We start from the raw sequence: 15732 nt of genomic DNA, 5'->3' as shown, positions 1-15732 counted from the left end.
AAGAAAAACGGTTAGACAAAGTCGCCGGTGAATGAATATCCGCCGGAATTAGAGAAGAAACGAAAAAAAAGTAAAAGAAAAAAGACAAAGAAAAAGGAAAAGGGAAAAAAAGTAAGAAAAAATGGTAAAAAAGAATAAAAAATAATCTGAAAATCATTTTTTCTTAACTTCTCACTCTCCCAAGGGAGAGTGAAATACACATACTCTGCCACGTCAACGTTAAGGGTGCAAATAATTCTGTATAAAATAAGTTTAGGGGGGTAATAGGATTCCCGCAAAGAAAAAGTGTGTAGTTGGGATTCCGGGTATAGGTCAGGGGGGTACTTATGCATTTTCCCTGTATTATACACTGTATGCAGGTTATATTGTAATTGCTCCGCCGTAGCCTCGTCGCTACCTCGTCGTGGTTAGGCTCGGCACTTACCAGTACATGGGGTCGGTTGTACTGATACTGCACTCTGCACTTTCTGTGCAGATTTTGGAGCAGGTAGTGGCTGATCGAGGGATTGGCTTAGGTTACACAGTTTGGAAACCCAAGGTAGTCCTGCTGGCGTCCGCAGGCTCTGGCGTCCTCTTCTACATCTCTATATTACTATTTTCTTTATTTCCAAGAGAGTTGTAATTTCTTTCAGACTGATGTTTGTAGAAAATCATAGTGTGTTCGTGGATTGTGACACCGGATTATGGTTAGCCATGGTAACAGAATTGGTAATAATATATAGACAAAAAGGTTATTTACTTACTTCCGCATTTATTTCTACTTGTTTTAGCTTGTTAATTTTAAATCAATGAAACATAAAGGAAAATGGTTAATAAAACTCTAACGTTGGCTTGCCTAACAAGTGTGATGTTAGGCGCCACCACGGTCTTGATGGTGGGAATTCCGGATCGTGACATTTTCCAGCCATTGTATTCCAAAATTGCCTTTAAGGTTGAGTTACATATATAGTATTTTCAAGGTTTAAGAGTCCGTTTGGACATGATTTTGTTTTCCTTTTTTCTAAAAAAAAATTCACTTTTTCTCGAAATCAGTGTTTGTTCATAAAATTTCCAATTTTCACTTGAAGATGCAGTTTGAAATTTTTCGAAAATTTGAAAAACTCCAAAAAGCTGTTTTTCAAAATTTTCACTCAAATCACTCACAAAATTTCAAAAACACCCCAAACTGAAATTTATGTCCAAACACAACTCTAAATTTCAAATACCATTTTTCACTTGAAAAATTTTTCGCCATTTTTTGGAATTTTACAATTCTTATGTCCAAACGCCTACTAAGTGTGTCACATATTTGTTAAATTCTATATCTGGAGGACTTAACGTTTTCCACATCCCCAAAGTAGAAATTAAAAACTTTTAACGCAAAGTGATTACAAATATTTTTTGTGTGAGAAAACTACTCCATAAATACTATTTTTATGAGAATTTCATGGCCTACTTTAATTTTGTAGTGAATCTTTTTTTTATTTATCTATAATTTGGTCCATTTCTCGATTTGTACGTATTATCCTTACACTGGGGTCATGCTAATCTTCTTTGTATCGGTTCAATTTTATTAGATGTCCCCGAAGGGACAATTTGTAGTGAATCTGATTGTTCAAATTAGATATTAAATCCAATTAACTTTTTGAGAACTACTTGAATTTATTTGGTCAAAGTCTAGAAATTATAGACACTTCTTGAATTGGACAGTAAATCTGATTGTTCAAATTGGATTGTAAATCTGGTTAACTTTTTTTGAGAACTATTTGAATAACTTTTGTCATATTCTACAACTGTAGACACTTAGGCAGTGAGTCTGATTGTTCAAATTGGTTAGCAAATCCGATTAACTTTTTAAGAACTATTTGAATTCATCTTGACATAATCTAAGAATTGTAGAAACTTATCAAATTAGCATAGGAATACTACTATATTTGAATTTTAGAATCTTAATCTCCAAAGTGAAACAGTATAAAAATTGAGAAGAATATCGCGTATTCTTGTTAAAGTTAAAACACTTGAAACACCATAAAAATAATTAAGTGCCAAATGTGTAAGAAATAAATGATAGATTTTAATAACTTTCTCAATTAGTGTTAAGCATCACCATTCCCGCAACGCATAATAGAAAATTCTTGGCAATAATTGGTTTATACTCTCGTTTATTCATACCTTTGCACTTTAAAAGCCTTCTCATCTTTATTCGATAAGCAGTAAATTTGAATTGTCGGAATTAAACTAACACATTTTACAAGGAAACAACTTAGCAACCAAAAGTATATATATAAATACGAGATATTGCTTAATTTGCTTCTTCGTTATATTCAACCGTTCAGGGGATATCTCATCGAGAAGATAGTTAAATTGAAAGAGACGACACTATTTTGCCTGTTCATCTAACTCAAATATTTACGGGAATAGCTCAACAGTCAAGAGGAGTTATATAAGCACGATAAAAGACGCCACAAATTTGCCTTGTCACTTAATTTAATCCATTTTTGGTAGTCATTTTTTCACAATAAAAGATAGTGATTATGTGCCGGTGAATTTGATTATTCCCAAATCTAGCTAATCTTATCATTTCATTTTCCCTTTTTGCCCCTTGGGTTTTGCACCTATAAATGATGGTTCAATCTAGCACATATTACTGTGCTTTACGGGGAGCAATACTGGCTAAGGTCTGCAATTCTTTTTTATTGGTTTCTTTTACATTTTTTCTTGGTTCTGTCTTCTGTATTTATGGACCATCTCTGAGTAACAAGATTAACAGAAGCTTGTTTTCCTTTTTCTTTCTTCTTCAGACATTGAAATATTTTTATTTTATTTTATTTCTTTATCTGTCAAAATTGGATTAGAACATAGCAGGTATTGATACACATCTCACACACACACCCAATGGTTTAGCAAATGTTTTGGTCCCATTTTTTGCCTCCTTGCCTTTGTAGTAGAATTCATTTAATTTCCTTTTTAATGTCAATTCTAGATTTTGATTTGAAAGCAACACGCATCCATGTTTTAGTGTCTTTTGAGTGGCCAAAATTTTGGTTTGTGTATATGCTAGATCTATGTTTGATACGCGAAACAGAACGATAATTGAAAAAATGATTTTTTTTTCATTTTTTGATCCATAATCTATAGTCTACCAGGGAATAAGTTTATTATTTCTTTTAGTGTTGAGTTGCCAAAATTTCGTATGAGTATATGCTAGATCTTTGATACGCAAAACATAACCATAATTGTCCTCATTTTTTGGTCCATAATCTATACCAGGGAATAAAAAAATTTAAATTTTTTAATCAAGAGAAAGAAAACCGCAAGTATTTTTTTCACATCATATAATTGGTCAAAAATATTTTCATTCATGATATATCCAAATCTGCTTTACTTGCGAGTAGAAAGCCGGACATAGTGGTTAATTAATTAGTTAAACTCTTTGTTCACTCAATCTTTTAATTTGTTTTCCAGCTTTGAACACATTAATGTTGAGGAGATTAATTGCCTTTTGTATTCCACAGTATATGTTCAAACTGCATCCATTACAAAAGAAAAACAAAAAGGATACCAGCAAGAAGATGATTCAGAACCAAAGATCTGAAGTGCAAAATGAAGGCAAAATGAAAAAGGACCAAATTGGCTCTTCCAAGGAGACACTACCTAAAAAACAAAAACAAAAGGGTAATTTACAAAGGATATAACCTTTTCGAAAATAATTTAAAAGAATTATAACTTCTTTTGACTTATATCGTCGTTCCATTTATATTATTCCTTCTAATTAATTTGGTTATGCATGACTTCAGGTGATGATTTTGAAAGCAACATAATTTTAAGCAAAAATAGTGTGTCAAGAAATCCTAATCATGCCCTTAGAGACAATAACATCGATAATAATTCGAAGCTTCTTATGAAAGACGGGAAAGATATAGACTACCATGTACAACAAGGAATATCAGCGAGTGCAATGTTAAGTTCCAAAAATATTATTGACCTCAACAAGGTAATTAATGTCTTATGTTTACTTATTTATGTCAACACCATACTAGAATTTCGTATTTTTAATTCATTAATATACTTTTAATTAACTTTTTTGATCCATCAACCATAACAAGGTAATAAATAAATTCTTCTCCTGTCGCATATTTCTCAAAAAACAATTAGCACAGTATCTTTTTCAATACTTTTAGAATTGGTTTTGTTGCGACGTGATAATATTATCCAAAACTTATATACTTTCTAAAGCTTAACATACTAATTGGACTTTTGCATTATAGTACTTTTGTTTTTAAACTTGAATCTATTAATACCGAGGCAACATATTTTACTTTGTTTTTCAACTATAAACCTTTTATTATTGAAAAAACATTTTACTTTCAATGACTATTTGATTTTTCATAATTCATTGATCATGCTCTTTGTATAATATAGTATATTTTTCTATCTCTAGCCANAACAGTTAGAAACAAACAATTATGTAACTCCAGAAAAATCTTTCAAGACTACTCTATTTTCCTTAAACAAGTTTTTCACTTAAGAATCAACTCACAAAAGCTCACAATTTTCAGCTGCTAAGGGATATTATAGCTACTGATTTTTCCTTTTTTGTGTGTGCCTTTTTCTTTTAGAGTGTAAAGGATGTTCAGAAGCTGCCTAGATGATATGGAAAGACCTCCCTTTATAGGAGAGGAGGAGTCTTGGGACAGATTTTGTTTTAACCAAAAATCTGTCCAAAATGATAGATTTTTTACCCAAAATCTGTCCAAAACCAGAAATCTGTCCAACGAACAGTTTGCCTTACCAACTGTGGACAGAAATTTGGAGTATTGTACTCCAAAACAGTCCACAATAGTGAAAGCAACCAAACACAGACCCTATACTCGAGTATTCAACTTTTACCATGACTAAAATTCAAGCTAACACACACATACTTTCAAACTATGCAAATTGAGACCCTCGAGCAGTTAAACAATTCAAAGATCCAATGCTGCCCGGATTTCAAACTAAATCAATATCTAATAGCGACAAATCATGATAAAGCTTTAACTAAGACAACGATCACCCAAACCAAAGCAAGTTTTAAACATTGCTAATACAAACAAGACTAAACGAGTGCATATTAACTAAAAGACTTAAACTTTGAAACAAAATGCATAATTCAAACTAATATACATGAGTCAAAACCAACACTTAAAACTACCTATAAACGATGTAAACGACATTGAAGCAGACCTGAAAGTAATTGAAATGGAATACTACACAACTAAGTGAGATTAAACAAGAGGGAAACTAAAATATGATCCTAGTCTTAATAACGAACTAAAAATCAGAAAAATGAAGGAAAAGGAATAGGGTTGTACCAAACAAGGGAAGTCAATGCCAAATCAAACGAGGAGATGCCAAGGAAGACGAGCCGTGACTGACCGACCTTGAACGGGCGTTTCTTTCTAGCACACGCCAAAACAAGTGAGTTCTAGCATTGTGCTAAAGAGAAACGAGCGTTTTTGGTCGGGAATAGTCTAAAATGAAGGGCCACTGATGGTCTTGGGCGGTCGAGGCAGTAGCGAGCGATGGTATGGAGGGAAGCGGGGTAATCGGGTCGGCAGTGATGGGGATTTTAGGGACATAAGTCGGAGATATGGAGTGAGGAGGAGAAGAGGAGAAAATGGTGCAATTTCGGCGGAGGTTGGAGGTGGCGAATGGCGGCGGGTGGCTAGGGTTTCGGATTTGGCTAGATTTGTAGAGATTGGTGAGGATTTTAAGGATTTGGTGCTTGGATTCATGAAGAGGAGGTTGAGAGGAAGAAAGGGTGAAATTTTGGGGTGGTTTGGACGATGGCCGCCGCCGGTGGCGAATCCGGCGGGCGGCGTTGGGTGGCGACGGGAGGAGCTGGTAGAGAGGGGGAGAGAGTGATAAGAAAGAAGAAGATAGAGGGATATAAGGGGAATTGGGGCCAATTTTCAGATTTTTGAGGCTTTAAATACCCAGGCCAAGAGTGAATGAGATCCATCGTATCAAGATGGAATGGATGGGTAAGATCTGATCTTCTTTCATTTAGTGAAACGGCGTAGTTTTATTTTGAAACTACGTCTTTTTGACCCGGGTCTTGGCAAGCCAACAATTGGATTGGGTCGGCCGAATTGGGCTCAAAGATTGGGCCTGGTTTGTGCATAACTCAACTGAAAATGGCATTAATCCAAACCTTAAAAAAACCTTATTAATCCAATGCTAGAGTCAATAAACACACACAATAAACCTATAAAAAATATAATGTAGGAGAAATAGAAAGAGCAAAAATTAGATATTTACAGCTACCCCTCTTTGCTCGAGAACACGAAGAGTTTTCGTGCAAAGAAAGTGAATGCCATAGCTAATTTTGCTCGTGTATCACTCCAATGAAAGCATTTTTTAAAAACGTGACCGAACCTTGCTTCCGAGGTTGCCTACATATCCTTGGCTATAAAGGAATCAGGTCAGTGTAGTTTTAAAAAATTTGGTAGCTGGGACTACCGGACACTAGAGTTAAGACTGTTGCTGCTGTTGCTTTTACTCGCTTCTTACATCAAAAGAAAAAGAGAAGAGCACTATATACGTCTGCAAACTAAGAGTACAAAATTCCTATCTATGCGTCTTCTGGAGTCAAATCTTGATTCTTGACCTGCTCTCTTGTATTGACCTTAGATTGGATCTTGATTCTTTTGAAGAAAAGATTATGACTCAATCTCGATTGCTTGCTTTCTGGATCAGAATTTGAGAAGATGAATCTTGAGAAGCTGGGTTGCTGACACATTATCAAAGCTAAACTCTGACTATCTTGTGATCGAAGGACTTCTATCCTCTGATGAGAAACTGAAACTGCAAGCTTTAATCGTCACTTGTGCTATACGGCAGAGCCTACAAAGCCATCAAAGACAAACAAAAAACGAACAAAATTTTTCTGCCCCAGTCTGGCACTAGGAAAATTTTATGAGTTATTAGAGAAAGCTATAAACTATCTAATTTATTGAAAGGCAGACAGAAACAGTAGTATAGACTAGCTAAAAGAGATAAAATGTGTAACGAATGCTTGTGTAACCAAGGATCGGCACCCTGTACTACTGAAATGAAATGTAACCAGGGGTTGGTACCCTATCTTACTGGAAGGAAATAGAATAAGGTGTTAGCACCATGTATTATTGATAAAGTGTTGAATCCCTCTAGGTGAAAAAGGTTCTACCTGAGCTGAACTGCGTAAAACAACCTGAACGAAGAGTACTTCACTCGGAAATATGAGCTGGATCCCCCTAGGCGAAATGGTTCTACCTGAGTTAAACTGTGTAAAACAACCTGAACAAAGAGTACTTCTACCCGAAAATATGAGCTGGATCCCCCTAGGGGAAAGGATTCTACCTGAGTTAAGCTGCGTAAAACACCTTGAGCGAAGAGTACTTCTACCCGGAAACATGAGCTGGATCACCCTAGGCGAAAGGATTCTACCTGAGTTAAGCTGCGTAAAACACCCTGAGCGAAGAGTACTTCTACTCGGAACTATGAGCTGGATCCCACTAGGCGAAAGGATTCTACCTGAGTTAAGCTGCGTAAAACACCCTGAGCGAAGAGTACTTCTACTTGGAACTATGAGCTGGATCCCCCTAGGCGAAAGGATTCTACCTGAGTTAAGCTGCGTAAAACACCTTGAGCGAAGAGTACTTCTACTCGAAAACATGAGCTGGATCCCCCTAGGAGAAACGATTCTACCTGATTTAAGCTGCGTAAAACACCCTGAGCGAAGAGTACTTCTACTCGGAACTATGAGCTGGATCCCCCTAGGCGAAAGGATTCTACCTGAGTTAAGCTGCTTAAAACACCCTGAGCGAAGAGTACTTCTACTCGGAACTATGAGCTGGATCCCCCTAGGCGAAAGGACTCTACATGAGTTAAGCTGTGTAAAACACCCTGAGCGAAGAGTACTTCTACCCAGAAACATGAGCTGGATCCCCCTAGGCAAAAGGATTCTACCTGAGTTAAGCTGCGTGAAACAACCTGAGCGAAGAGTACTTCTACCCGGAAATATGAGCTGGATCCCCCTAGGTGAAAGGATTCTACCTGAGTTAAGCTACGAAAATGGGAGGTATGAACAGTAGTGATGCATGCTGAAAAACAAAAGAAAAATGGATATTTTAAGGAGCTTACGTTTGGTGACATTCGTTCTTTTAGGATCGCCATTCTGCACTGCTTTGTTCCTGCTTCCAACAAAGAAAAATTTATGAGTTTTCAATGTGGTGGTTGGTTTGTGGTCTTGATGCCTTGAGTAGTTTGATTCACGGCCACTACTATCGAATAACCGATTCTTTCAGCGTAATACCGAGTTGCTCGACCGCTTTGTATCATTTTCTGGAGGCCTTGGCTTTCCAGTGTTGCCCCCAACTGTTTCATACCCAGATGTCCATGGTGCCGCTACCCTTGTCTCTAAGGCAACAGAATTTTTCTTTAAAATCGAACTCAGTTGTTTTGCACCCAGTATCAGTTTGTATCCGTAGTGCTTATCAACTTTTCTCATGAAGCGGTTCTTGCTCATGCGACTTTTCAGTTTCTTTGAAACACTTTGTTCGCTTTATCAAATGAGATCTCAGATGGATTCGTGCCTTCGTCAATGCCATATATGCCCCAAATTGTGCTCGATATTACGGGGGAATTGTAGCTAGTTTTGCAGCCATTTCTTTGCTTCTCATTTGATGCATGATTAGACCGAAAGGGACTCAAAGAAAAATTATGGGTAAAAGTGGAATAATAATTAAAAGTAAAAAGAACTGTGTTTAAACAAAAGGTGTCCCTTTCGGGGAAAGGAATAGGGAGACTTATCTGGAGGTATGTGCCGACTTCAATGAATCATGACATGCATTTTGGACTGGACGCCTGATCCGTCTGAGCTGTCTAATTCTCAAAATCCGCCGCAAACGTTCATCTTGAATTTGTCTTGGTTGTGCTCATGCCGGAGAATCAAAGACCCTCATTTGGCTAGTAGCGCCTTTTGCAGGTTTTTGCTAACTAACCTCTCTCATTTCTCTACTAACCGTCGCCTTATGCTGCCCCTTTGGGTTTTCACCAATAAGACTCTCTCATATCTCTGCTCACTGTCGCCTTATAGTGCCCGTACAGGTTTTCACTGATAAGACTCTCTCATTTTTATTTTTTTTTTCTTTTTTTTTCTTCTTTTTGTTTTTTGAATAAGATACTGCAAGAGGGAGGTTACCCAACGCCTTTGGCATGGGGACTTCAAACATTCTCAAAATACATCGATCAGAAGTTCTTGAAAGGTAAAAAGGCGAAATGAGCCTGGAACTGAATTACAACTTTTGGAACCGTTTTAACAGAAAAGCCGTGAAATAAAACAAACTTCTGCCCCAGTTTTGGAGTATTGGGAATATGGATTTTTTTGTTCTGATACGACCGAACCCAGGGTAAGGCTGCCTACGTATCCTTTCGGAATCAGGTCGGACGTAGTTCAATGACTCAGAGATTTGTTGTTTGGCTTTTTTTTTGCTTTTACAAGTACACAGGTTCCAGAAATGAAGAAGACAAATACATCTCAAAAGAGTTAACAAAAGGGTGACAACTAGTTGGAATAGCGAGCAAATGATAGCCTTCGTCATCTCGATCTGAGAAAATCGATGCGTGAAATTCAACAGTGGGTATATATCAGACATAATATCTTTTGACTGCATCTGCGTTAATAGTCATGTCTGGTACCCGTCCTTCTTCATCTACCAAGTGCAAGGCCCTTTTTGGTAACACTTTCTTGATGATGTAGGTTCCTTGCCAGTTCGGTGCGTACTTTCCTTTAGCTTCAACCTGGTGTGGAAGGATGCGTTTCAAAACTAGCTGGCCTACCTCAAACTGCCTTGGGCGCACTTTCTTATTGTAAGCGTGTGCCATTCTTCGCTGGTATAACTGGCCAAAACACACCGCTGCTAGCCGTTTTTCATCGATCAACATCAGTTGTTCTAATCGGGTCTTGACCCACTCAGTGTCATCAATCTCTGATTCCACAATAATTCGGAGAGAGGGAATTTCGACTTCAGCGGGTATTACAGCTTCAGTTCCATATACAAGCAGATACGGAGTTGCACCAACAGATGTGCGAATAGTCGTGCGGTATCCCAAAAGAGCAAAAGGCAACTTTTCATGCCATTGCCTGGAACCTTGGATCATCTTCCTAAGAATCTTCTTGATGTTCTTGTTCGCCGCTTCAACGGCTCCATTAGCTTTTGGCCGGTAAGGGGTAGAATGGCGATGCATGATTTTAAATTGTTCGCATACCTCCTTCATCAAATGACTATTTAGATTGGCTGCATTGTCACTGATAATGGTCTTTGGGATACCAAAGTGACAGATGATGTTGGAATGAACAAAGTCTACCACTGCTTTCTTGGTGACTGCTTTGAAAGTGACGGCCTCCACCCACTTGGTGAAGTAATCAATTGCAACCAAAATTAATCTATGCCCATTTGAAGCCTTTGGCTCGATCGGCCCAATGATATCCATTCCCCAAGCAACAAAAGGCCAAGGAGAGGACATGGGATGTAACTCCAAAGGAGGCGAGTGAATCAAGTCACCATGAATCTGGCATTGGTGACACTTGAGAACAAATATGAAGCAATCTCGCTCCATAGTAAGCCAATAATACCCTGCCCGCAGAATCTTCTTCGCCAAAACATATCCATTCATGTGAGGTCCGCATACCCCCGAATGCACTTCACTCATGATCCGCTTTGCTTCTGTAGCATCTATGCATCTCAATAAGTTTAAATCTGGGGTCCTCTTGTACAGAATTTCCCCGTTCAGGAAGAAACCCCTAGCAAGCCGCCTTATAGTTCTTTTTTGATCTCCTTTAGCATGCTCTGGATATTCTCTTGTTTTCAGGAATCGTTTTATGTCATGATACCATGGTTCACCATCTGGTTCTGTCTCAATTGAATTGCAGTAACCGTGTTGATTCCGAACTTGGATTTCTAGTGGATCAATATGAGTGTTGCCTGGATAAGGGAGCATCGAGGCTAAAGTAGCCAAGGCATCGGCTAGCTCGTTGTGAAACCTGGGAATGTACCTGAACTCGATGGATTTGAACTTTTGCTCAAGTCTTGCACACATCGTCTGTACGGAATAAGCTGGATGTCTCGAGTCTCCCATTCGCCTTGGGCTTGTCGGATAAGCAAGTCAAAATCTCCCATAACCAATAGTTCATGCTCATCCAGATCGATGGCCATTTTCAAACCCATGATACAAGCTTCATATTCTGCTGTATTATTGGTACAGAAGAATCGAAGTCGGGCCGTTGCAGGGTAATGATGTCCAATAGGTGAGATGAGGATTGCCCCGATCCCTACTCCTTTGATATTGACAGCCCCATCAAAATACATTTTCCATACAGGGTGATCGTTTGGAACCACTTCCTCTATTGAGTTGACCTCTTCGTCTGGGAAGTATGTGCTAAGTGGCATGTACTCATCATCAACTAGATTCTCTGCCAAATCCTGTGCTTTCATCGCGGAGCGGGTGACATAGACAATGTCGAACTTTGTGAGCAGAATTTGCCATTTTGCGAGCCTGCCAGTGGGCATTGGCCTTTGGAAGATGTACTTCAAAGGATCCATTCTGGATATGAGGTAAGTAGTGTAGGCCAAAAGATAATGTCTCAGCTTCTGAGCGACCCAAGTCAAGGCACAACATGTCCTTTCTAAAAGGGTGTACTTAACCTCATAGTTGGTGAACTTCTTGCTCAAATAATAGATTGCCTGTTCCTTTTTGCCTGTTGCATCATGTTTCCCCAGAACGCATCCAAAGGAATTATCCATCATCGGTAGATATAAAAACAAAGGCCTACCAGGTTCAGGCGGGACCAGTACAGGGGGTTTTGACAGATAATCTTTGATCCTGTCAAAAGCTTTTTGGCAATCGTCTGTCCACCTGATAGCGGCATCCTTTTTCAGCAAACTCATGACTTCCTTTTTGTTCTTCGGGGATGGCAGATCTCGAATGGACTTTATCTTAGATGGATCCAATTCGATGCCTCTCCGGCTGACTATAAAACCGAGGAGTTTCCCAGATGGAACCCCAAATGCACACTTGGCTGGATTAAGCTTAAGGTCATACCTTCGAAGCAGTTCGAAGAACTTTTTCAAATCACACACGTGATCAGCTTGTGTCTTTGATATTATGATGACATCGTTGCCATATACTTCAATTTCTTTGTGCATCATGTCGTGAAAAATGGTGGTCATGGCCCTCATGTAAGTTGCCCCTGCATTCTTTAAACCGAATGGCATGACCCTGTAACAATAAGTACCCCATGGCGTGGTGAAAGCGGTCTTTTCTGCATCATCCTCATCCATTAGAATTTGGTGGTACCCAGCATTGCAATCTACGAACGATTGGATCTCATGCTTGCGCAATTATCTACAAGAATGTGGATGTTTGGCAAAGGAAAATTATCCTTTGGACTAGCTTTGTTCAGGTCCCTATAGTCGACACAAACTTTGGTTTTTCCATCCTTCTTTGGCACAGGCACAACATTTGCCACCCAGTGGTGTATCGGACAGCTCTGGCCACATTGGCGCTTAGTTGCTTCATTATTTCCTCTTTGATTTTGTCACTCATGTCTGTTTTAAATTTTCATTGCTTTTGTTGGACTAGTGGAAAACCAGGATACGTAGGAAGCTTATGAACCACCAGATCAGCACTTAAACCCGGCATATCATCGTAAGACCAAGCAAACACATCTCTGTATTCAAATAAAAGTTGAATCAAGGCATCTCTGGTTTTTTGTTCGGTGTGAATGCTTACCTTCGTCTCTCCAACTTCTTCAGGACTTCCGATATTAATCGGCTCGGTTTCATTGAGGTTTGGCTTAGGCTTGTTTTCAAATTGTTCCAACTCTCTTTTTATTTCCTCAACAACCTCATCTTCATCATATTCAACCTCTTGATGCATTATTTCGATATTAGACAGCTTTTTAAGATCTGGGCGTGAATTCCGCATGCATGTCATGTTATTAAAGCCGGCATTAACAAAACTGAAATGGAAATAAAATGACAGGAATTAGAAAAAGGAAAAGATACAAAACTTAATACGAAACTGAACTGTATTTCATTGAATTCAAAAGGATAGAAGGGTTAACATCAAAACAAAACGATCATACTGAGATGTTTGGATTACAACCCTGAAAGTAACCCAAAATACAAAAAAGAAGCTGCAAAAGCAAACTACCAAGACTCCTTCCTTGTGGGGAGAGGAGTTGCTTCCCAGTTGGTGAGCATGGTGTCTGGGTCAATTAGTTGCATATCAGCACGACTAATGGCTTCACCAGCCTGGATCATATTCACTTCAGAAAACATCTGGCTGAGGCCATGGCAAATTTCATCAATGTTTGCATGCGCCGAGGAATTTTGACCCTCTTGGAGTCGTGGCTTGACAAAAGTGTAGAAAATGTGAGGGATAGGTTGTTGCAAGACCCATCCATGCTTTTTGCGGTGTTTGGCTTTGTTTTCGTCTGCTTGTGTTGGCCTGAAGCCCAATCCAAAAGTACCCTGGTTACCGAACGGAGAAATAGGCTCCGAAATTCCTTGCAATGATGCCCCCAAGCCTTTTCCTGGTTCATAACCTTGTCTCATCATAACTGCAGCTACTATTACAGATGTGGCGGAAAGACGAGGATGTAGAATGGGCTTTCCTTCCTCGACATGGTCTACAGCAACCACTTCAAAAGCCTGATAGACAATGGACTCAGACCCTTCCTTGGCCTCAATACAGGGGATTAACGGGTCTTTATAAATGGAAGACTCGTCTTCTCCGTGAACAATAATTTCTTGCCTGTCATGTTCGAATTTGAGCATCTGATGCAAGGTGGATGGCACAGCTCGGGCCGTATGGATCCATGGCCTTCCAAGAAGAAAGTTATAAGAAGTGGCCATGTCCACTACTTGGAAGACAATCTCAAAGTCAACCGGCCCAATCGTCATGGTGAGGTTGATCTCCCCAATGGTATCTCTTGCTGAGCCATCAAAAGCCCGGATGCGAACATTGCTGGGTCGGATTCTGTCTGTATCGATCTTCATGCTTTGCAAGGTAGAGAGAGGGCATACATCTACACTTGAGCCTCCATCAACCATGACTCGCTTTACATAATGACCCTCACATTTGACCATCAAGTTCAAAGCCCTATTGTGCCCGGCTCCCTCCTCGGGAAGTTCATCATCAGTAAAGGAGATTCTGTTCACCTCAAAAAATCTGTTGGCCATCTTCTCTAACTGATTCACTGTGGTCTCCTCTGAGATATGTGCCTCGTTCAGGACCTTGATTAGTACACGAGCATGCTCTTTGGAATGTAGGAGCAGAGATAGTAGAGAGATTTGAGCGGGAGTCTTTCTTAGCTGGTCAATGATTGAGTAATCCTGAACTTTCATCTTTTTCAAAAACTCTTCCGCATCTGCTTTAGTGACTGGTTTCTTTATTGGCAAATGGCCTTCTCTAATTTGCTTGGCCTTCCTCAACTCTTCTGGAGAGTAACATCTCCCTGATCGAGTCAAACCTCCAGTTTCCCCCACTTCCTCTATGATTTCCTTGCCTTTGTAGGTCATCATCGTTTTGTTGTAGTTCCAAGGAGTGGTTTTTGTGTTGGTTACAGGGGGTTGCATAACAGGTTTGATTATGATTGAATCTGTTATACCTTTTGTACCTCCCTGCTTCTCCCTTTTGACGGGGTGGCCTCCAAGTACATATAACCTTAGGCTTGGAACACGGGAGTGAACTTCCAACCTCGAGATCTTTGGAACAAATAAAGTTGCCTTATTTGAGCTCTGGGCGCCTTTCACAATCAATGGCACATCTCGGCTGGGACTTACTTCCAGACCTGCTCCTTCTTGAATTGCACCCACTGTCATTTCTGCTCGACTGACCGGCTTGTATTCTTGGTCTCGGCCAATCATTCCCACAAAATGAAAATCATTGTGTACTGGAAACGGGTTGTTTGTCACGGTAGGAGGGTCCTCGCCATTCGTCATTACAATCACTTTTTCAGAAATGAGTCTCTCTATGGCACTTTTCAGAGTCCAACAATTATCAGTGCTATGCCCTGGGGCACCGGAATGATATTCACATCTAGCATTTGCTTGAAACCCATGCGAATCGGGATGCATATGGTAGGGAGCGATGGGTCCAATTACGCCCATTTGCTTCAGCTTCTGGAATAGACTAGAATATGATTCAACCAATGGAGTGAATTTTTCTACTGGCCTCTACTCTCGACCATAATCCTGCCTGGGACGAGCATTGTAGGGTGCCCGAAAATTTTGCTGCTGAGGTCGGCGGGCCCTTGGAGCTGGTGCCCGTACCTGCTAATTGGGAGGCCGAGCATATGATTGAGCATTGAACACTGTATATTGTGGTGGGCCCATAGAGTATTCAGGAATTGGCGGGGGATAATAATGTTGAGAGTAGCTGGATTGCCCCTGCTGAACTTGCACATAAGGGTGCGATGCCCCTCTTTGAAACTCCCTAGATCCCGAAGCCATCATGGACCCTTCATCTCTCTTTTTTCTATTTGCCAAACTTCCCGACCCATTTTGGATAGCTTGGGTGGTGGCTTTGAGAGCAGCTTGACTTACAATTCTGCCAGTCTTGAGGCCATTTTCGACCATCTCCCCTATTTTGATTGCTTCTGCAAAAGGTCTACCCATCACAGACATCATGTTTTGAAAGTAATCAGGCTCTTGAGCCTCCAGAAAA

General features: G+C 39.7%; 1 protein-coding gene across 1 annotated transcript; it reads right to left on the bottom strand.

The window, feature by feature from the left end:
• Positions 11461-15176, bottom strand: LOC109234268. The gene is made up of 2 exons (XM_019400178.1): positions 13248-15176; positions 11461-11556 (listed from the first exon to the last, which is right to left on the bottom strand). The coding sequence occupies exons 1-2, from the start codon at positions 15174-15176 to the stop codon at positions 11461-11463; spliced, it is 2025 nt and encodes a 674-aa protein (XP_019255723.1).

This window comes from Nicotiana attenuata, chromosome 1 (genome assembly GCF_001879085.1).
Source record: "Nicotiana attenuata strain UT chromosome 1, NIATTr2, whole genome shotgun sequence".
Taxonomy (NCBI): Eukaryota; Viridiplantae; Streptophyta; class Magnoliopsida; order Solanales; family Solanaceae; genus Nicotiana; species Nicotiana attenuata.
Note: the sequence above shows the minus strand (reverse complement) of the source record. Positions and strands in the feature narration are given on the sequence as shown.

Excerpts from the sequence above, each read along its gene's own strand:
- LOC109234268 (XM_019400178.1), bottom strand. The coding sequence starts at position 15,176 with ATGGGCGTAATTGGACCCATCGCTCCCTACCATATGCATCCCGATTCG. Across the intron at positions 11,557-13,247 it reads CCATGCTCACCAACTGGGAA|GCTCGCAAAATGGCAAATTC; the intron begins GCAACTCCTCTC and ends GCCCACTGGCAG.